The 20667-nt window shown below is 41.5% G+C and overlaps 1 protein-coding gene across 4 annotated transcripts in view; it reads right to left on the bottom strand.

Moving 5' to 3' along the window:
- Window positions 1-20667, bottom strand: part of FCHSD2 (FCH and double SH3 domains 2) — a 120309-nt gene that overhangs the window by 82262 nt on the left and 17380 nt on the right. For all 4 annotated transcript variants that reach the window (XM_085078044.1, XM_085078049.1, XM_085078026.1 and 1 more), the window contains exon 3: window positions 11791-11836. In XM_085078044.1, coding sequence (XP_084934170.1) covers window positions 11791-11836 — 46 coding nt within the window. The remainder of the gene's footprint in view (window positions 1-11790; window positions 11837-20667) is intronic.

The following is a 20667-nucleotide window of genomic DNA, read 5'->3' as shown; positions in this document are numbered from 1 at the left end:
CTACTAAAATGAATAAACACTACCCACCCACCCCAATCCCACAATTTTTATCATTTATTGGTGTGTAATTATTGCTACAGAGGAAATTCTTGACTTGAAAGCTGATTATCATTTCTGAATCTTGAATCACAGAATATTCTGTGTTGGAAGGGACTCACAAGGATCTTCAGGTTCTTTGATATTTGGAAGAAAAGAAGACATATTTCTACCACAGGTATTAAATATTCCATATATTTTTTGTTCTTTTTCTATAGAACAGGTACAGAGATTTTTGCAGGGGAAAAAAGTGACAGGATATAGTCTTTAGCAACATCTTAGTATTTCCTCCAAGTATTTCTAAGAACTCCTGGTGGAATACTCAACCAAAAACCTTCCAGAAGAGACTTCCCAGAAGCTGCCTGCCCCTTGGATCACATTTCCACATTTTGTTATGTGAGGGGGATTTTGCTTCCTAAAGGTCTAACACATGACCTGCAGGCCACAAGAATAATCAAAAATCAACATTTTGATGTATTCCAGCTGTTTCTGACTCTCCATGACCCCTTTTAAGCGACAGCAAGGGTTAAGCAGCTGCTGAACAGAGACCTCCTCACCTTTCATTTCAAGGGAAACATGATGGAATAAATGGAAAGTTGTGTTTAAAGGAACTTTGGGATTTTCTGAGAAGCCTCCCTTGGCCACCGTTTGGGAGAAAACCTTTTGCTTCCAACTCTGAGGAACAACTGACAAACTTGGTCATGGCTGTGGAGTGTCTTCACCTCCCAGACTTTGGATGTCAGAGGTGAGTTATGACCTTGAAGGATTTTCTATCTCATTCTCAGCAGCAGGTGCATATTTAAAGCATCTTTCCAAAACCCAAGCCCTAAAAGTGGGTGCATCGACCCAAAAATTTGTTTTCCCCCCTCAATTTTCACCAAATAGCCTTATCTAGATATATATAAATATAACAGATTATATTATTATTCTTCTATAAAAGCAAAAAATTTTAGCATCATTACACCTGGTAACAGCTGTATAATTAAAAACTCTTTTTGGAAAGGTAGATAGTGTATTATCTGCATTATTCACTTTTATTACCACAGAAAAAAAAAATCCTGCTTACAAATTCCACCCCCAACCACATTTACTGGAGGGCATTCATAGAGATGCTTTGCTCCACCTTAAGTGAACATAAATTATCAGGCAAAACAAAACCAGAAAGCTAACACGAGACAGAAAATATCTTTCAAGATGCTGCTATAAATACAAGAAAACCCCATGTGATAGGAAAATGCAAATTTTTGGCCAGCCTATTTGGATAGACAATCAAAAAGCAAACACAGATGTACCTGGCATCCTGAAGAGAAATAAATCCAGGAAACCCAGGAGCTCACAAATTTCACATCTCAAAAAAATGTGACCAGCCCTTAGTATTTTTATTAAATTACCTCTTTATGGCTTGTGAAGGTAAAAAAAAAAAAGCCCTGAGCCATATTTGGACACAAGCAAAGCTAAGAAAACCAGTGCTGTGATGTTTTTTCATAAATCTGTAGGCTTCCTCCTACTCAATTAGTTTCTGTTTGCAACCAGTATGAAATATGCTTTTATTTTTGTTGAAAATATGACAAATTACTCTTTAAACTGCAAAAGGCAGTGCAGAGTACATTGCTAGAGAAATGAGCAGCAGGCAGGGTATCTGCCTAGCAGAAAATACAGAATAATATTGAAAATTAGAAAAGCGATAGCAGGAATAACTCTATACAATCATCAACACAATTCTGGTGACTTAAAAGAATGCTTTCCATCTGTAAATTAAAATGCAAATCAATGTTAAGGTTCTTTTCCTGCACTACACCTACACTGGATTTTCTCCTCATGAGTATTTACTGATGATGATTATAATGTCACCCATCAAACCTCATTTTAATTTTTTCTTGCAATAAAAAGGAAGTTAATTTATTTTTAAATATATGGAATTTCCCCAACATCAAGCTTGTTACACTGACTTATTTTCCATGGAAAAAACTGGAAACTGATTAATGAGTAACTTAATGAGTAACAGGATACAAACACTCCTAAAATAGGATAGCACCAATCCAGTGATCAAGTGAAGCCCATCATCTATATGGGATACCAACCACTTGTATTTTTCAAGAATCCAGCTGGACAAGCATTTTCCCCTCATTCCCAAGCACCAAGCTGTTCAGGTATTGCTATTCATTCCTCCTAAAATGCTGGGGAAGAGAATGACCCAGCTGAGAAAAGCTTCACTGCTGGCCACACACACACCAGAAAACAGAAAAATAAATGTTTGAGGCAACAGTTTGGTGAACTCTGAGAAATAATCAGAGTTCTAGAAGCTGATGAGTTTCTTTTTTTTTTTTTTTTGGAGCCTAGGCTGGTAGAAAGCCTTTATCTGTACAAAACTGAACAAGTCACCCACTGTGTATGCAGGGTCTGACACTGAATAATCATTTAGGGGAGATTTGACTTAAACATTCTCCGTTGGGGTTTTTTTTGAGCTGTCAACACGTCCTGGTTTATCCAGGTCTGAAAGCAAACTTCCAAGGCTGGAAAGAGGAAGAAGGGAGTATAGTTTTTAAAAATAGTTAAGAACACATCTACTGTACCCTTTAAATAATCCTCTAATGCAAACAGCTTCAGTAGCCAAGAAGCTCTGCCCAGTTTTCCTTACATCCATCTAATGATCTCTTGAGGTTCCAACATGAAATCTGGATCCCTGGGGTCAGAGATTGCTCTAAAATGCAAAGGATGACAGGCTGCTCCTGCTAACCCATGTTCAAGCCTTTTTACAGTGTGCACACAAGTTTATGTGCTTAATTATTGAACAGTGAATAAAATGAGCTCTTCCCTTTTTTTATTTTTTAATTTAGCCAATGGAGACCCTTTCAACAGTAAAATTGAAGTAATGTGGTTTGAGAAACATGAAAACAAAGAAAAACTTTTCAGAAATATCACAACCTAAAATACAGAGTCACACAGCCCTAAACCACTTTAGTTACTGTGCAGAAGGTGCAATCCAACATTTTTTTCAAGTCCCAGAGAAAAAAAGGAACACCAACTCTTATGAATTACCTCTGTGTGCCCAACATTTGACAGCCAGCTGAACCAGCTGAATTGCAGAAAATCTAATCATCTGAATTAACCAACTGAACTATACAGAGAATGAAACTCTCCATACCCTCATTTCTAGGCGGGTTATTTTTTTAAACCAACATTTTCTTTTTAATTACACTCTCCTGAGTCCCATTCTCAGGCAAACCAGTGAATGCTGGTTTTCCCTAAGTTATGGTCTTTTGATTATAACAGAGAAGGTGCTGATTAGGTAAAGAATCAGAGTTATGTTGGAATACAAAGGAGTTTTTTTTTAACTGATGGCTCCAGAACAAATGCAGGGCTACCAGAGAAGGTGCAGAAATGCAGAGAGAAGGCAAGAGAAAGTTAAGGGATAAACAGCTTTTGACCTGTTTGTGGCCTGCTAGAAAATATAAGGAAAGGATAATGGGTGATGCTCATCCACCTAGTATTTGCCTTGTTACCTAAAAGCTTTGGGGATTTAAAAACCCCCAAACACACGTGCAGAGCATTCATGGGCATATTGACAGCTTGTATATCCCTGCACAGCCATGTCCAGCAGTGGTCAGCAAACCAGGATGCATTTCCTGAGGAACTGATACCAATCCAAAAGCTGGGAGGAGAACATGGCACAACCATTACCAGGGGCAACAGAGCAGGGAAAACAGCCAAGGAGGCAGCTCGGGCAGGGCCTGGGCTGCCAAACAGCCCTGAGAACAAAGACACATCTTTCCTGATGTGATTCCTTTCTCATCTTTCCAGCTTGAGAATCAACATGCTTGCAGATTTTCCAAGTGTAAAATGGATGAGGGCATCACCAAGCTAGAGTTTTGACCAGGAGGTTGGAACAGGTGACACCCAGGACTCCCTTGCACCCAAAGAACTCCAAGATAAATGTGAGTTGTATATGAGGTATGGAAAGCTAGGAAATGAAAGAGTATTGCATTCCCAGGACAAGATGTAAGGGAAGATGTGGAAAAGGAACCCAAAGAGAGGAGGTGGAGAAGCCTTGGCAGGGTATGGCCGGCACGGACTCATGACTCAGCGCTGGCGTTGCTGCTACTTCAGAGGCCCAAAGTTTCCACTTTGCTTATTTTTAAAGCCTTGAGGTGTGACTCGCCTGCCCTCTTAAATCCCAGGAAAGAGCAAAGCAGCTGCTGGGAAGGATGACTGAGTTGAATGTGTTAGGAAAGAGCTGAGACGCTGAGGCAGCTCGAGAAAAACTGAGGCAGCAGAGAAAAAACGATGCCTACAGAAGTAACTCACGGTAACTCCACAGGTTGCAGGTTCTACTGCCTGGCTCACTGGTGGAGCTCAATGGCCAAGCAAAGAGCAGCTCTGAAGAATAAAGCTTTTCATCTGCAAGCAGAACCACTTACAAGGATCCAAATTCCAGGCCCTGGATGCTTCTGAGCGCAGTAATCGGAAAGAAAAATAACGGCTAAAAGCAGGCTCAGAGAAACTTGCTTGCATCAGTTCAGCAAAAATGGGGTTTCTTTATGAAGGGCTTTCTTTGTAGGAATAGAGTAATTCTAAGCTTAGCAGCCTCTTTATAAGGAACTAGATGTTTTCACTGAAAATAGAAGCTGACAGTCCTCCTCTGTTCTTGGAGAAATATTATTTTAACCTAAAGAATTCCGTAAAAACGGCAGCAGATAGCTTAGCATTTTTAAAAGGCTGTCTTTTAAAATTCTTTTTAAATGGACTAATACTGCAGTGTAGGGCATTTTCATTTTTCTTCTAACAGAGCACTCAGTGAGACAAGACCAAAATCAGACATCCCACTTTCTCCCCCCACTTTAAGTTCTGACATGTGTTTCTTGGAGACAGAAAAGTACACGAACAACTGAATGCAAAATCTACATAAAAAGAGAAGGTCAACGATAATATTGTTTGGAATGTCACTCATAGACCCACAGTCTTTGTTCCAGGCAAAGTATATTATATTAAATGGTAAACGGACATTTAATATCGAGAATTCTAAAGAGCTTCTTGTTTGGGGGAAAAAAGGGAAACGTGCACTAAGAGGTTGAACTGTGACAAGTGCAGAATAGTATCAATAATCCCATTATAACACCTGATTTGTCAAACTTGTCTCTACAAGTTATTCTAAAATTCACAATAGTGTTCCTAACCATTTATGAAATGGAGCAGATCAGTCTTTGTGGCCTTCACGGCCACTGATTCTCCATGCTTTGTCAGGAAGAATGGCCTGAATAGCTACAGAGTCCTGCACTTCATTTTCCTGTCCCCCTTATGGATATCCCAGTGCTTTGAATGGAGAACATAATCCAAAGGTAGTACCAGGCAGGTGTTTTTCTGGAAGCAGTAAGTTCTGTTGATGTATTGTGCACCATCGTGGCTGAAAGGAGCAAACCAGGCCATCAATATGCATGATCTCCACGCCATGAAGTGACTGGGAAGTGCTATGGATCCTCTCCCAAAAAATGGAAAGTCTGTCACACCGAGGTTTAAAACAAACTAACAAAACAGTCCACGCTCCAGGTAAATCTGAAATCACAGGCATTCCACACTAAACATGAGATTTTTCAGGGTTATGCCATGGAACAAAGGCTTTTAAAGTGATTCATCATAATCCAGGTTGAAATGCAGGTCTTCCTCTGAGATTTTTTACCTAATGCATCCAAAGGCTATTTAGAAAACACCAGTGATTATCCAAAAGAAATATCCTAAATTAAATCACAGATCCCAGAACGGTTTGGGTTGGAAGGGACCTTGAAGATCAAGTCCCACCCCCTGCCATGGGCAGGGACTTCCAGGGATCCAGGGGCAGCCACAGCTTCTCTGGGCACCCTGTGCCAGGGCCTCCCCACCCTCCCAGGGAACAATTCCAAGGTGTCAACCAAAGACACTATCTCCAAGCAAGCAGTAGCTCCTTCTGAAGGCTTCACATCCTCCCTGATTTCCAGGTCCATAAGAGAGCAGGAGGAAGTCCATGGAAAGCAGCACAGAATGTTTACAAACAAACCTGTCTGACACGGTCGTCTATGACAGATGGGATCAACCACAGCAAGATTCCAAAGAAGACAAACAGAGGAGTCTCACAGCCCTCAAGGACACATGAAGGAATATCACTCTGTGCAGGAATAGACCTGAATGGCTCTGGCATTTTTGCTATTGGACCCAGAGGTTTCTCGGATACAGCTTTTCCCCCTCCCCCAAGCAGCTGTGCCAACCAGGCTTCAGGGACTAACAACCAAAAGGAAGACACACACGAACCACACTAAGCTTCCATGGGTCTGCTGCCTTCTCCTATAGAAATTCCTACAATGGGAAAGGCAGAATATTCAGTTCAGACCTTGGATCACAGGATTTCAGTAGCTGTTCTCTCTGTACAGGTAAGAAATGAACTCTGCTGAGTCAAAGAGGTGCCACATTCACACAGCCACCACTAGGAAAAAAAGGAACTGGATAAAGACCAGCACAAAGTCTCCTCCAGGCTGGGTGGAGAACATTCCCCAGTGCTGATGGACAAAAATCATGATTTTCATATTCAGTTAAAAAAACACACTGAATGCCTGCTATACTACCAATGAAGTAGAAAGAAGGTACCTCAGAGCTCTGCCACACTTTTAGGTGGTGCACATGGAGCACCTCAGGCCTCCAGCGTCACTTTGTACAGGTTGGGTTTGGGTTGGTTTTTTGGGGCTTTTTTGTAATATTTTGTCTTTCTTTTAAAATACACCAACCAACACCTGCAGACATTCAGTAGGCTCACTCATGGAAAAAGATTTCACTCTGAGCTCTTCCTAATGTTTCCTCCAGAAAGCTTGAAAACACAATAAATACACAGACAGGTTTCAAAGCAATTTGGTGTCTTTCAAATTAATTGCTATCAAACACATGCAGATACAGCAGCCATTCAGCTCAGGACACCCAGGATGGAAATTTCTACAAAGTCCACTCCTTTACTACAGGTGAAAGTCTCTCTGCAGAGAAACCATGGAATGACAGCAAAATTCCTTCAAAAGATAAGCCTGAGATTAAAAAAAAAAAAAAAAAACCAAACTAGTTTTTGTATGTGAGCTAATTACAAAGTAAACCTTGCTCACAGAATCTGGAGTACAGAAGTCAAAGCTCCCAATTCCCTAAAATATGAAGTGTCCTAAGTCTTAAAAACACATTTTCCATACACACTCAGACAAAAAAATTATTTCCCAAGTTGTTTTACATTGCTGCTTGATTACAAAAGTCATCAATTTCACCAGAAAACAAAACCAAGACAAATGTCTTAAATAATACAGAAATACTCTAGAGGGAGGTTTAGCACTGCAGTAAATCCAAATTCATGCTCAGAGGAAGAAACAAGTAACTTAAGTTCATCTGTTAACAAAACAGCTCCTGAGCAGTCAACCCACGGCTGCTCCTTGTTTGTCCCCAAGTCGGGGACCCACCCTTAAAGTCCACAATCTCTTCCTGCTCTCCCACAGCAACCTCCTGGATCCTTTGGGATTAAAACATCCAACCCACTCTGCCCAGACTGCAGGGAATGATCTCATGGAAAGCTGCTCGTTGGGTTTGCAGGGCAGATACCTCAAGTTATTTTTTCCTGCCGCTCCAGGGGTTCTGTAGCTGGGAGGCAGAGGAAAGACTTTGCTTCACCGTGGAACTTTTTTTTGTACTCCAAACCTGTTGTAAGGTTGTGTTTGCCACACTGCAGCTGTTTTGTCATGTGGGATTTAGGAATCAACCCAGGTGACTGGTGTTCCATGCTGACAGGGTTCTATTTACAGAGCTCTCCAGCACCATTCCCAAGTCTCCCAGCTGTTCCTGTGGAGTATCTGCCATCCCCCCACTCCTGGAGTCACATTGAAACACTGCAATAAACCAGTGTATTTTCAAAAGAGTTTAGTTTCCATTCTATCACAGAGACTCATGTTATTTTGGCTAAAATTCACTCAATGTCTCTCATTCCTTTATGAGGGAAATACCATCACCTTTCCAATGTTCACAGGATAAAGATAAATCAGTTCATGTTCACAAAGTGTTGGACTACACGATAAAAAACAGCAAAGGAAAAAAATGAGCCACTGGTGGGAAATCTCTGATTTTAACCCTTACAATTGTAACCCACTGAAAAATTGTTCAAAAGGCCCCTCTACCTTCCATAAAGCAGCTTGGCACCCTTATCAGAGGTAAAAGAAATGGTCAGCTTCTATTTTTGATTTTAAACAATGGAAAACCAGTACAGTTGGCCAAATATGTATAACTAAATTACATATAAAATAAATCATGCTACGTTTATTTATTAAATATCTGCTTTATATATTATGTATACATAAGCACACATTATACAGACAAAAACTGCTGTAGGAATATTGGAATTTTTTTAGGGAATATGTATGCATATATTCTGATGTCTTGAAATGAGTGTGTTTTCCAGGTCTGATGAGACACAGGGTGAGGAAAATGGGTGAAGGTGAATGGTATCTGCTTACATCCACCTCCCCACCTTTCCTCTTGCCTTTCCTGCTCCTCTCGCTCCACCTCCAGCTGCTTTTCCCTTTCTCATCCACTTCATCTTATTTAAGGCTCCTCTCCTGACCATTATCATGGACATGAAGAGATGCCAATGGAATTGTGTGGCTACAAACTTCATTCGGTTTTATTTCCTCCACATTTTAAATGCATGAAGTTTCTCCCTGCCACAGACACAGCAATCCACACCAAGTGCCCTGTCCCCTCCTGATGACAGATAAGCTGGTTTTACTGAGCACCCACAGCTCCTCCAATGTTAATTTGACCTCTAGAAAACACAGAGAAGAGAAAAAAATCCTAACAATTACTGCCTCTTTAAAAAAAAAAAAAAACCAGAAAAATGAACAGACACTTTTACTTGTGCCTCACTTCAAATGTAGCTCAGGGAATGGGCTCTACCACCTTTTTTGTACAACATCAGCGCCTTTAGTTGAGGTACTACAATTAGAAACTCATTAGCATGCAGGGAAACTCAACCTCCTTGAGGTTACTTGCAAATTCCAAGGGGCCAGGCCATGCTGATTGCCTGGAGTCACGTTTTACTCTGAAACAATGATAATGAAACATCAAGCAAAACCAAAACATGACAAGGAAGGTCATCTGTGTGTTCCCAGACTGTAAAAGACTGGTCTCTTCAGTCAAAAGTGTGAAATAATAGTAAGTGCACCAGAGATGTAATTACAGTCTCAAGAAAAACCCCAAAACCCAACATTTTACCTATTTAACATGCTAGGTAAAACAGTTTTTTGGCAGGTAGCAGCAAAAGCACACATTCAGTAAACTGTTCTTTCACCACAAGCGATTCTCAGCCACTGATTTCAGGTAGCTTATTAATCATGGAGAATAGCTAATAGTAACAATATAAAATTGCAATTTAAATGCTATTAGCAGGCATACTATTAGTGGGAAATGCAAACCTTTCTGAGCTCTCATTTCTGAATATTAAGGTAAGCCTCTAAGCAAATTTTAAATAATGCAGCACTGAAAATACAAGTGGAAGAGCTGAGTGCAGAATCCCAATTGATCTAGAAAACTGCAGAATTGCCAGTACATTGGACACTATTCCCATTTATACCATGGCACAGCCTAGAACAGCCAAAAAAGAACCCACTGGACATAGACAATAAGGAAAAAAAACAGCTCCAAAAAACTTTAAAGGCAACAGGTACAACAGGGTGCAAACACTCCCCAAAAAACTCACCAAAGTAAGAGCAGGGAAATTTAAATACAGGCCCTGTAATTCATCACATACATTTGCAGCACTTACCGTGTAATTAGGGGCAAGTTATAAACACTGAGCTGGGGTGTTTCACTTGCCTTTGGACAGGTTCTCCTGCTCCCAACAAAAGCACTCTGTGTTTAGAAACTTGGCACCCAAGTGCAGGGCACCAACCTACAATTTTTTTTTTAAACCAACAAAGCCTTCAGTTCTGGGAAACTTATTTTCACTGGCCACCCTTCCACTGCTTTTAACTTGCCAAAAAAAAGTCAGATGTCAGAATATTCCAAATTCCCTTAGGTGACAAGAGGCATTTGGAGCAAGTCTGTGAAAAGGTTTAGAAATCTGGCTTCATAAACTACTGAGCATTTCCAGCTCCCTTTATAAGTGGCTTAAAAGGAATATCCCACTGCTGATGAATGTGACTTCCCATTTATGTGGAGCACAACTTCTCTCCCCAAAAGGCTTTATGTGACATTTTATTACCACCTCCAAAACAGAAATCCTTTTAGAGGCCCTCGAAGAAGCATCCAACGTTGTTTTGGAGCTGTGCACTTATCAGCAATCCAAGGAAGCGATCCCACAAGACTTCATTCATATAAACAGCCATTCAGTGAATCTCAAATGCTGCAGCTGCATTGCTGCAGAGTTGGGGGTTTAAAACCAAGGAGCTGAAAGCCTCAGTTGTTAAGGCTGAGCTTTCCGAAGCGCAGAGTGTAATTATTTTTCCAACTTATCATGACTATTCCCTAAATGCAGCTACTGTTGTGTCTCTGCATGTAAAAGACATTTCCAGTATCTAATGGATAAATGTATTAAGAACTGATGTTAAATTTTCTACATCAGTTAAAAAATCACTCAAGAATACACATTTTTAACCACAGTTTCAGGAGACGCTGCCATTGAAAAATGCAGGTATTTAATCAAATTTAGTTCAGCTGCCAATGGAATAGATACATGCCAAGGTAAATTCATGTCCAGGGAAAGAACTGGAGCACCAATAACTTACATCACTATCATCAGCAAGAGGGCCAAATTCAGTACAAAGTCCATGGGATTTAGAAAGGGTTTTCAGATGAGTTTTAGGGTGAGAAGACACTCAGAAAATCCAGCATTAAAAAGCCATGCATTGCAGGCACAGAAATCATCTTTTCCCAACTAACAGTGAAGTCTGGCCCCCAGAACACGTTTGCTCTGTTTATTTTGGGGGTGATGCAGCACTGAGGACTAAAAGGATGTTTAACATGACATCCTACAAACTGCACTTGGAAGCAGCCTGGTGACAGCTTGTGTTCTCACATTCCACGTCAGGCACATCTCCAGTTGGATTTATGGCATACTGAGCTCCACGAGCTCACTCACTTGGATTTTATTCTACCTTTAATCTATTTTAAAATAAATTAATGTATTTTTAATCTGTTGTACTTGGACTTAAGCTCCAAGAGCCTTTACTGTAAATTAAACAGGCAGCTGCCCCTTATTAGATGCTTTCTAATTTTGGAACAGGGGAGAAAAAGCAATCCTCCCTCTTTTCTCACAAACAAATCAAAATTCATTCCACTCGCTATCACAAGCATGAGGCCAAATCCGCTTTTATTTCAGATGAATGGGAAGCTGCTCTTACTGAAGAATGTGAATTTAAATTTATTTTGGACCGAGTAAGCCAGAACATTTCCTCTCCCTCTAACTGACCTGATTTTACCTTTCACTCAGGTTTCACACTGACTTCTGAGGAAACCACAAGGAGTTTGACTTTGTAACAATTGGGAAAAAAATGTTAAAAATGTTTTCTGTACTCAAGAACTTCAAGTCAAAATACATGAAAACACAGAATGGGCCTAAGTCCTGTACAGATGAAACTGATTCAGAACTTCAACATATTTTCATAGTAAGTAACTTATGGAAAAGAGAAATTAAAAACACACTGGAAATTTGCTGATTAACAAATTATCCCAAGAGAATGATGCCACAGTCATCAAAATTATTCAAGAACCTACCTGAGCATATTCTTTCTCAATTGCAGCTCTTTTCTGACTGAACACTCTGAAAGAAAGTGAAAAAAAAATTCCATTAGAACCATTAGAACATAAAGCAAAACATTCCAAATTCAATAATTTAGTCAAAATCCATTAACACAGACAGCAAAACTCTACAAATTCAATAATTTACTTTAAAAGGAGCTTCTGCTGGACAGTGTGTAGAGTGAAAGAGCAACAAAAAAGGGAAATGGTTTGACAAGCGCACATCAGTAGCCCAGCAACGACCGTGTGTGGACTTCACATATGTGATGCTCAAACTTCCAAGTTTTATTGGGCCAACTCAGTTCCCAGGACTGCTGGCATAAATAGCATTTTCTTCATGAAAGGCTCATCAGCTTCCCAGTGGTACAGCCGAGGGAGGAATTTGGGAGCACAGAACAGGATTTGGCTTTATGTATCTAGACAGACTTATTTTCCTCAGAGTTATTTTTGTTCAGAGTTATTTTCTTCAAGCTATACCATAAACTACTGAGCTTAAGGCTACACCATCAGCACAAGGAAAGTCTAATTGTATTTAAATCAGTTACACAATAATTCTGGTGACACACCAATAAAAAAAATCCTCAGGAACGTCCTCTAATAAAGTTAACTCAATAAAAAGGAGCTCTGGACAGGCTCTTTTTCTTCCTGTCTACTCCATTTTACCTATGGAGAGTATCCACATGCTGCAGGCTCAGCTTCCCTAACAGGATGTAAAACAAATAAGTTTAAATGCATCATGATTGCTTAAAATTCTTCCCAGATTAATGACAGCCCAAAAGATCTGTCCACATCCCAGTTCCAACAGTTAAACTTCCTAAATCCCCCTCATGTAGCCCAGGTGGATTCCAAGGCTTGTGTGACTCCCATATGAAACACCTCGATAGAAACAGGTGAAGTTGTCTGAGATGCTTGTAAATGACCTTCCTTTGTAAAGCATAATATTACAAACAAATTTCTTTTAGGATCTCCTGTTCCAATATCCCAGTCAGTTTAGCAAACACCCAGAAACCACAATATCCTCCTAAAAGGACTTACTTTTCTATCAGAAGTATGAAGAACTGAAGAAAGAACTACAAGGAATAACCGAAATGTGTTATCAATACTGAAAAGGTAGAAGAAAACAAACAGCTGTCTTTGGAACATAAATCTGGGAATACTTTAGGCAAAGTTATTTTCCAATTCTCAGCTAACTGCATTTGAAAATACAGAATCAGAGTTCAATTATACCAAACCTGGAAATGGAGTAGTGTATTTCACCTGAGGTTTTTTTCCCACCCCACTCAAACCAAACTCCACATAACCTAATTACAAAACAATGACTGTCAATGAAGCAGGAAGCCTGAGATATCTCAAAAAACTTTCTACATTAGAAGTGTTACACCAGAGGAAAAAAAAACTGAAAGCATTCAACTGGTCCTCATGTAGAATTACAAAATAACATGGAAATCAAATTTACGCCCAAAACCAACTAAAATCTTGGAGCTGGATCAACGGCAAGCTCTAGCAGCAGGAAGAGAATAGAGTGTACTGCAGAATGTCCTTATAAATTTTTTAGAGTAGTTTTAGATTTTGGTGTGTATTTTAAATGGTGAAATAGTTGGCAAGATGATTTATCCAATATTTAAATTTGTTTTGATGGATGAAGAAAACAGTTAAGCACAGAAAGGCCATCGGGATCAGCCGTCTGCATTCCTTGGAGTCGGTGTTCCCTGCGGCTTTGGGACTGCACTTCCCTCCCTTGCTCCAACACAAAGCTGCTTTTAACCTTGGGACAGTTTATACAGGAATCCTTCTATGACAACTATGAATGGATTACAAAACATGATGAAAGAGGAGACTGAAGTCAACACATTTCCCAGGAGAAAATTATTTTGAGCAGAGGAAAAGTCTGACTAATAAATGCATCATCATTTCTTAACTTGGACATTGTGAAAACTTTGACGCATGTATCCTGATTTTATGTGAAAAGCTGGGATAGTCTTAACCTTATTGTCATTCAGGATGGACTTTCAAATCCATTCATATAAGGAAACATTTGAATCCATGAATTAATAAAATGTTCTCTTAACTACTGGTAACTTTTAAGACATGAATTAGTGAGCCTGCAAGAAAGCAGGGATATTATTTAGTGTTTCTTTAAACTAGGGACCATTAATATCTGCTATTAAAACTTCTTCTCAAAGTAACTGTTAAATCCAGGAAACACCAGAATTGCACACCCCAAAAAAGTATCTTAGTTTGTGGACAGTAATTCCTAAATATCACCTTTATCCTGCCAATGTTAATGCAATACATTTATTCCCTTTGCCCCATTTTCCCTCAGGCTCTGTGAGACCAGGGAATTCTAAGGGAGCAGGAGAAAGAAAACCTCCCTTCTTGTCATCCCCATTTTGCTACTCTCACTTTTTCTAGCGCTGAGCCCTCACTGTCACTGCAAGTTCCCAACCCCAAATTTCAGCCACTGCCATGTATTTCCATTACCCACATCAATTTAAGGTAACAGATGCTATGAAATATCGAGGTATCTTTTCATATTCCCATTGCAAAAGAGCCTAACAATGTGAATTAAGGAGTCAGGTCAGTGGAGAATGGTATTTCATTAAGTTTTCCTACAGGGAAACAGGAGAAACAGATGGGCTTAATTATTTCAGGGATGTCCACTTGGGCTGGAAATGTGTAAAGCTCACACCTTCATGAAAAAATCAATAGAAGAACATTAAAATATCCATTAGTGTTTTATGAGACAATGCTACATTTGCCAATATTGTGCAGTTGTACAAATCCAAAGATCAAAGTCACAGCTTGCACAGCAGAAAGTTAAACCCAGTGACACCCTGAAAATCAGAAAGTGAATTACTCACTGTGTAAAAATTTAACTCCATGCAGAGCTATGCAAAAACGTAAACATACACTTCATGTGCAGGGCTCTTGAATAAAAGAAGAGGCTAAATTTGCATCAGTGAATGTATTTCTATTTAAAGGCTGAGAAATTCAACAACAAACCACGCAAGGCCTGAATCCCATTTGGAACAACTCCTTGTGCAAGATCACAATAATGATCAAAAAACCAATGTATTAACTGGCAAATTCATACAACTCACCTAACACCAGCAGTTTGTGTTAATACATTCTTTTTGGCTATGAGCATTCAGACAAATTGTTTGAAAATTTTAATGAAATTTTACAATCATTACAATTTACACAAAGTACCACAAAACACACCAACTAGGATCACATCCTAAACATCCAAAACCATTAGGCTAAAGAAATACACCTTTTAACTAATCCTGACCTGAAATTAATTCACCCCATCAAAAATTCCTGAAGTAAATCTCCCTAGGAATTGTAGAGCACACACTGCAGCTGGGTTAAACTTGGCTCAATCCACCAACACTCAAGAAGATGAATCATTGAATTCTGAAATACCCAAAAAATTCCAGCTTCCCAGAAAGTTGATCAAGGATAATTCCTGACAGATAAATCCCATGCGAGTGGAAAATTATGACTTTACAACTTGTGCTTATAATGCACACTGGGAACACACACACTCAGTGTGCAATCATGTCCAAAGTAATACTAGGCTGGTTTTTTTTAGTATACACTCACTCCAAAATTTTCCATTAAAAACATGAAAACAGAGAGCTCTCATTATAAAAAAGAAAAGGGTGAGCAGCAGATGCTGTCCTAATGACAAAAAACACTCCATCAGCTCAAATCAACCCCAAATACTGTTGAATTTCTTTGTATTTGTTCTTTCTCATCTCCTCTTTAAACCATCAGAGACTTTCAATGGTTTTGAACAATTCTTAGTGGGGCAAGGGGAATAAATAAGTGCATTGCATTAATGCTGGCAGGATAGAGCTGGTATTTAGGAATTACTGTCCACAAATCACTCCTGACCAATCTCTTTAACAGTGAAGACACACAGTGAAGTATTTCTATCCAGGATGGCATTGAAATTCCAGCCTGGAGTTCCAGCCTGGCCTGCTGCTCAAGGCTGGAGTGTCCCTGGACAGCCCCTGTGACCCGCAGCCCAAGGTGACACTGGACACAGCCCCACCTCCTGTCAGCCTATTAGTGTTCTCCCCCAGTTTGTCTCCTTCAACTTGCCAAAGCCCCATCCCAGCATCCAGGTTGTGACTGAAGCCATGGACCAGCACTGATCCACTGACCTCTGAGGGATCGCCAGCTGCCAGCTGGACTTGGCACTGCTCCCCACCACTTAGATTTGGGAAGCCCAGCCAATTTTCCACCCAGCTATCAGACCATGTGTCTCCAACGTGGCTATAAAGGTGCTACAGGACTGTGTGAAAGGTCTCACTGAAGCCACCGCGTACAACACGCACACTGCCAGCTTTCCCAGAAGGCAATCAAGCACCGTTTGCCCTTGGAATGCTGGCTGCTCCAAATCACCTTTGTGTCCTTTCAAGGAATGGAAAAGAAGCCTGAAAAATTATTTCTAGGAGATTTTGCTCTGTAATTTTCCCCGGAATTAAGGTAAAGATGAGCACCTGACATTCCCCAGATACTCCTTCCAGCAGTCTTAGATAATGGGTCCACCTTTCTCCAGTCACCAGGAAACTCTCCCAACTGCCACAACCTTTCCAAGGTGACAGGGAACTGTCCCACTGCACCTCTGGAGTCCCAGTAAGCTCCAGGTTCTTCAGCCGCATCTGCATGTCCAGTCCCATTTAACAGGTCACAGCTCAGAGTGCTGGGCTTGGCCGGGATGGAGTTAATTTTCTGCACAGTAGCTGGGATTTGTGCTGAGAACACGAAGTTCTGAGGACAGATAACTCAGGGATGTTCCCGTTAATGCTGAGCAGTGCATACACAGCTCAAAGCTTTTCCTGCTCCTCACACCACAGAATGGTTTGGGCTGGGAGGGACCCTAATAACCATCTCATTCCAGCCCCCAGCATGGGCAGGGACACCTTCCACTAGCCCAGGCTGCTCCAAGCCCAGTCCAACCTGGCCTTGGGTAATTCCAGGGATCCAGGGGCAGTCACAGCTTCTCTGTGCAAACTGTTCCCACCAGTGAGTAGGCTGGGGGTGTGCAAGAAACTGGGAGAGGACCCAGTCAGGACAGCTGACCCCAAGTGACCCCAGACCACACAGCATCATGCTTAGCAATAAAAGCTGGGGGAAGAAGAAGGAAGAAGGGATGTTCAAAATGATGGCATTTGTCTTAGTAAGTCGTAGAATCATTAATGTTGGAAAAAATCTCAAGGGATCACTGAGTCCAAGCTGTGCCTGATCCCCACCTTGTCACCCAGCCCAGAGCACTGAGTCCACATCCAGGCATTCCTTGGACACCTCCAGGGACTGGGACACCAAACCTCTCTGGGCAGCTCCTTCCAAGGCTGGACAATCACTTCCATTAAGAAGTCCCTCCTGATGTCCAATCCGGCCCAGTTCCCTCTCCTCCTGTCCCCGTTCCCTGGAGCCTGACCCTCTGGCTGTCCCCTCCTGTCAGCAGTTGTGCAGAGCCACAAGGTCCCCCTGAGCCTCCTTTGCTCCAGGCTAAGCTCCTTTCCCAGCTCCCTCAGCCTCTCCTGGCGCTCCAGCCCCTTCCCCAGACCACAACACTGAATTCAAACATCCTTTGGAATGTCAGCTCCCTCTACCAAATCAAAAGGGGAGCAACCGTGAAATACTTGAGCAGAGGGAAACATTTTCCCCCCTCGAAGAAAAACAGGTTTTATTAAGGAATACCAATGTCCTTGTTTGGTTTAATTCAATACTTTTATCTGTATGCCTCTTCCCACTTTTCCCCAGCAACATGAAAAATGCATCACAATCAATCAATATCATACAAGCGAATAAGTGCTGTTACCTGGTTTTTAATTTAAGGACAGGTGTGTCACTAACAAAGGCACAACTGAATCCCAAATACTCCAGCCAACATAAATCATCCCCGTGGCTCCGTTCAGGGCAGGGGTTGGCAGTAAATGCTGAGATAAGGTAACACAGCAGCAGCTGCATGGCTAATGAGGGACTCTGGGAACACCCGTGTATGCAGGGACACACTGCATTAATATTCCCTCCCCGTGTCCAGCAGAGACAAAGACAACATACCTGGAGCAATAATTAATCTAGAGGAATTATTCATCACTACAAGACTCTCAAACACTGCATGTAATAAGCTCATCTTCGTGGTTTTCTAAACAGAATTACCACTACTGAAATGTTTTAAAGATTTGCATAAAATTCTGAGTGTCTGAAGTGTAAATAATTTTTCAGAAAAGCACTGATTTCTGAAATTATCTGTACACAGGCTGCAGAAACCATGGCAGTGCAACCACCAGGTTATTAAAATGTGGAACATACTTAACTGAATCCCAGAATGGTTATGGTCAGAGGGGACCTAAAGTTCACCCAGTGCTACCCCTGCCATGGGCAGGGACACCTTCCACTGTCCCAGGTTGATCCAAGTCCTGTCCAACATGGCCTTGGACACATCCAGGGATCCAGGGGCAGCCACAGCCTCTCTGGGCACCCTGTGCCACGGCCTCAGCACCCTCACAGGGAAGAACTTCCTCCTAATATCCTTCCTCCTAGTATCTAATCTAAACCTACTCTCCTTTTAATCCATATCCATACCCCTTGTCCACCCTATCACAAAGTTCCCAAGACTTCAAATTCAGAGACTTTTGTAGAGGGACTTTCCTTTTTCCCAGCAAAACTCCTCCAACATTGATCACTGAACAGCATTAATGATATTTATTATTTACACATCAAAAATTTCACCTTGGACAAAATGTGGCAAGTCAAGTTTCACCTTAATCACAACATGTAAAAGAATTAACTCCTTTATTACAACTCTTGGTACTGTCAGACAACCTGAAAATCATCAGCAGTCAAAGACACCTCACCATGGAATCCAGGTGCCTCCAGCTACCTTCTGGCTAATTGTATTCGATTTAAACATCCCCAAATTTCAGTCAAACTAGTGCTGACTCTAAGATTTGATCTCATGCCCTTGCTCTTGCAAAGAGGCAAAGAAATTAAGAAGTTGTAAGCAAGGAGAAAGTCACTTTCATTTCATTTGAGACCAGAGTCTTCACTGGCACAGAATACTACTTTAGGTTCCCTTTCAGCCACTCCAAGGAAAAAAATCACCAGAGGTCACATTACAGCAAATCACAGCCCTTATGTTTGGTTTTTAAAATAACAAACTCTCTTTTGTTCAATGGTTTTATACCATCTGAATTAAACAGATCCCTTCCTAGAAAGATGACTCTTTTATATGCATACTGTCACCTGCCAGGTTTATATTAGTGATATAAATAGGCAATTCAACAGCATTTTTATCAAGGGGCAAAAGTTCCATGCCAGGCTTGAATAATATCAGCACTGCTACTACTGCCTTTCCTGCTGAAGACTTTGCACCACCTGTTAAATAAACTCCACAAGAAGTTACTGTAGTGTGTTGGGCATTTAATAGCACTGTTCAAACACAGTTCTGCTGCCTGGATTTTGAGCTGGCTTTATTTACCTGGTCTCCAGTTAAACTTGCTACCTCCCACATTACATCACATCCATGCCCTTCAGCACAGAGATACACACGTGGAATTCTTCACCCAGGTCTTGTATAAATATGTTTATCAACATCCACACCAGAGCATTACCTTGTCTCTTCCTCCCAAAATTATATGTTAAGGTTTTCTTAGACATCAGTAAATGGAATGATTTTCCCTGCAAAGATTGAGGGGGAATAAAACTGCTGAGTACTGCAGTCCTTTCCCTAGAGCCCATCACTAGGCTGCCTCAGAAAATGTCTTGCTGTTCCCATTCCCAGAGCATCCCTCTTTCTGCTCCTCACGTCCCTGAGCTGCTGGAGGTGTCACTGATCTTGCCCTTGAGCAGCCAAGCAAAGCTTTCATCCTCCTCCCTACTGACCTCGCACGCTGTCCTTGCTCAGTCCTGGGGGGGTTCTGCTGAAATTCCTGACCTTCCCACACAACAGGATGCTCCGCTCTTAGCTTTCTGGAAGTCCTCCTCAGGAAAACTAAGCTAAACCCATCAATCCTGGCTGCTTCCCAGGAGACTCTGCCCACCAGCTGCGTGAAGGAGCTGAATTCTCCTCTCGTGACAGCGCATCTCCAGGTCCTGAAGGCAATTTGTGGTCCCAGAAGCCCAAGCCACCACCAGTCCGGGCAGGATTGCGAACACCAGCCTCCCCTCCCAAGGCAAGTACGGACAACTTGGAGTTCTCACACCACAAACATCCCAACGCAGTGCAAACGTGGCCTCCAGGCCAAGATTTTTAACAAGAACGTTGCTGGGCAGGCCAAGGTCGCACCAGCTGTGAAAGCACACGAGGCAGCAGAACAAACTCAAAACCAAACTGGCAAGGCTGCCCACAGCCTAAATTTTTGCCGACAGTGGAGTTCTCTGACCCAGCACGAGAAGCCAGTGACACTTCCTGCTTGTGGATCCACTTGAGGTCTGCCCGATCTCAGCAGACGTGCGAAGGGCATCTTTACAACTCGCGAAGCACAAATATTTGTAACATCAGGAAACTCTCTGCTTGCTGAGTCAAGGAATTCGGCTCTCCTTCCTGCAGCTTGCTGGCAAGTCAGCCCTCATGTTCTGCTTACCTCAGTGCACTGCTCCAGTTCTCTGGCAAGTACAAAAGAAAAAACGAGTGGCCTTTTTTTAAACTTGACTTTAATATACATACTCTGTACTGTCTCCTTTTTAGTCGTACTCTTAAAATAGCTCTTGCAAATCGAGCTCCGTAAATGCCTGCAGAAAGGGAGTAACTGGCAGTTCAAACATCCTGTACCACAGCAGAGCTCCTCTCCTCTACAAATTCCTTTCTACAACGCATCTCACGATTTTCTAACA

The sequence above is a fragment of the Lichenostomus cassidix genome, chromosome 1, assembly GCF_008360975.1.
Source record: "Lichenostomus cassidix isolate B80296 chromosome 1, HeHo_3.0, whole genome shotgun sequence".
Taxonomy (NCBI): domain Eukaryota; kingdom Metazoa; phylum Chordata; class Aves; order Passeriformes; family Meliphagidae; genus Lichenostomus; species Lichenostomus cassidix.
The sequence above is the reverse complement of the archived record's forward strand: the minus strand, read 5'-3'. Positions and strand labels throughout refer to the sequence as shown.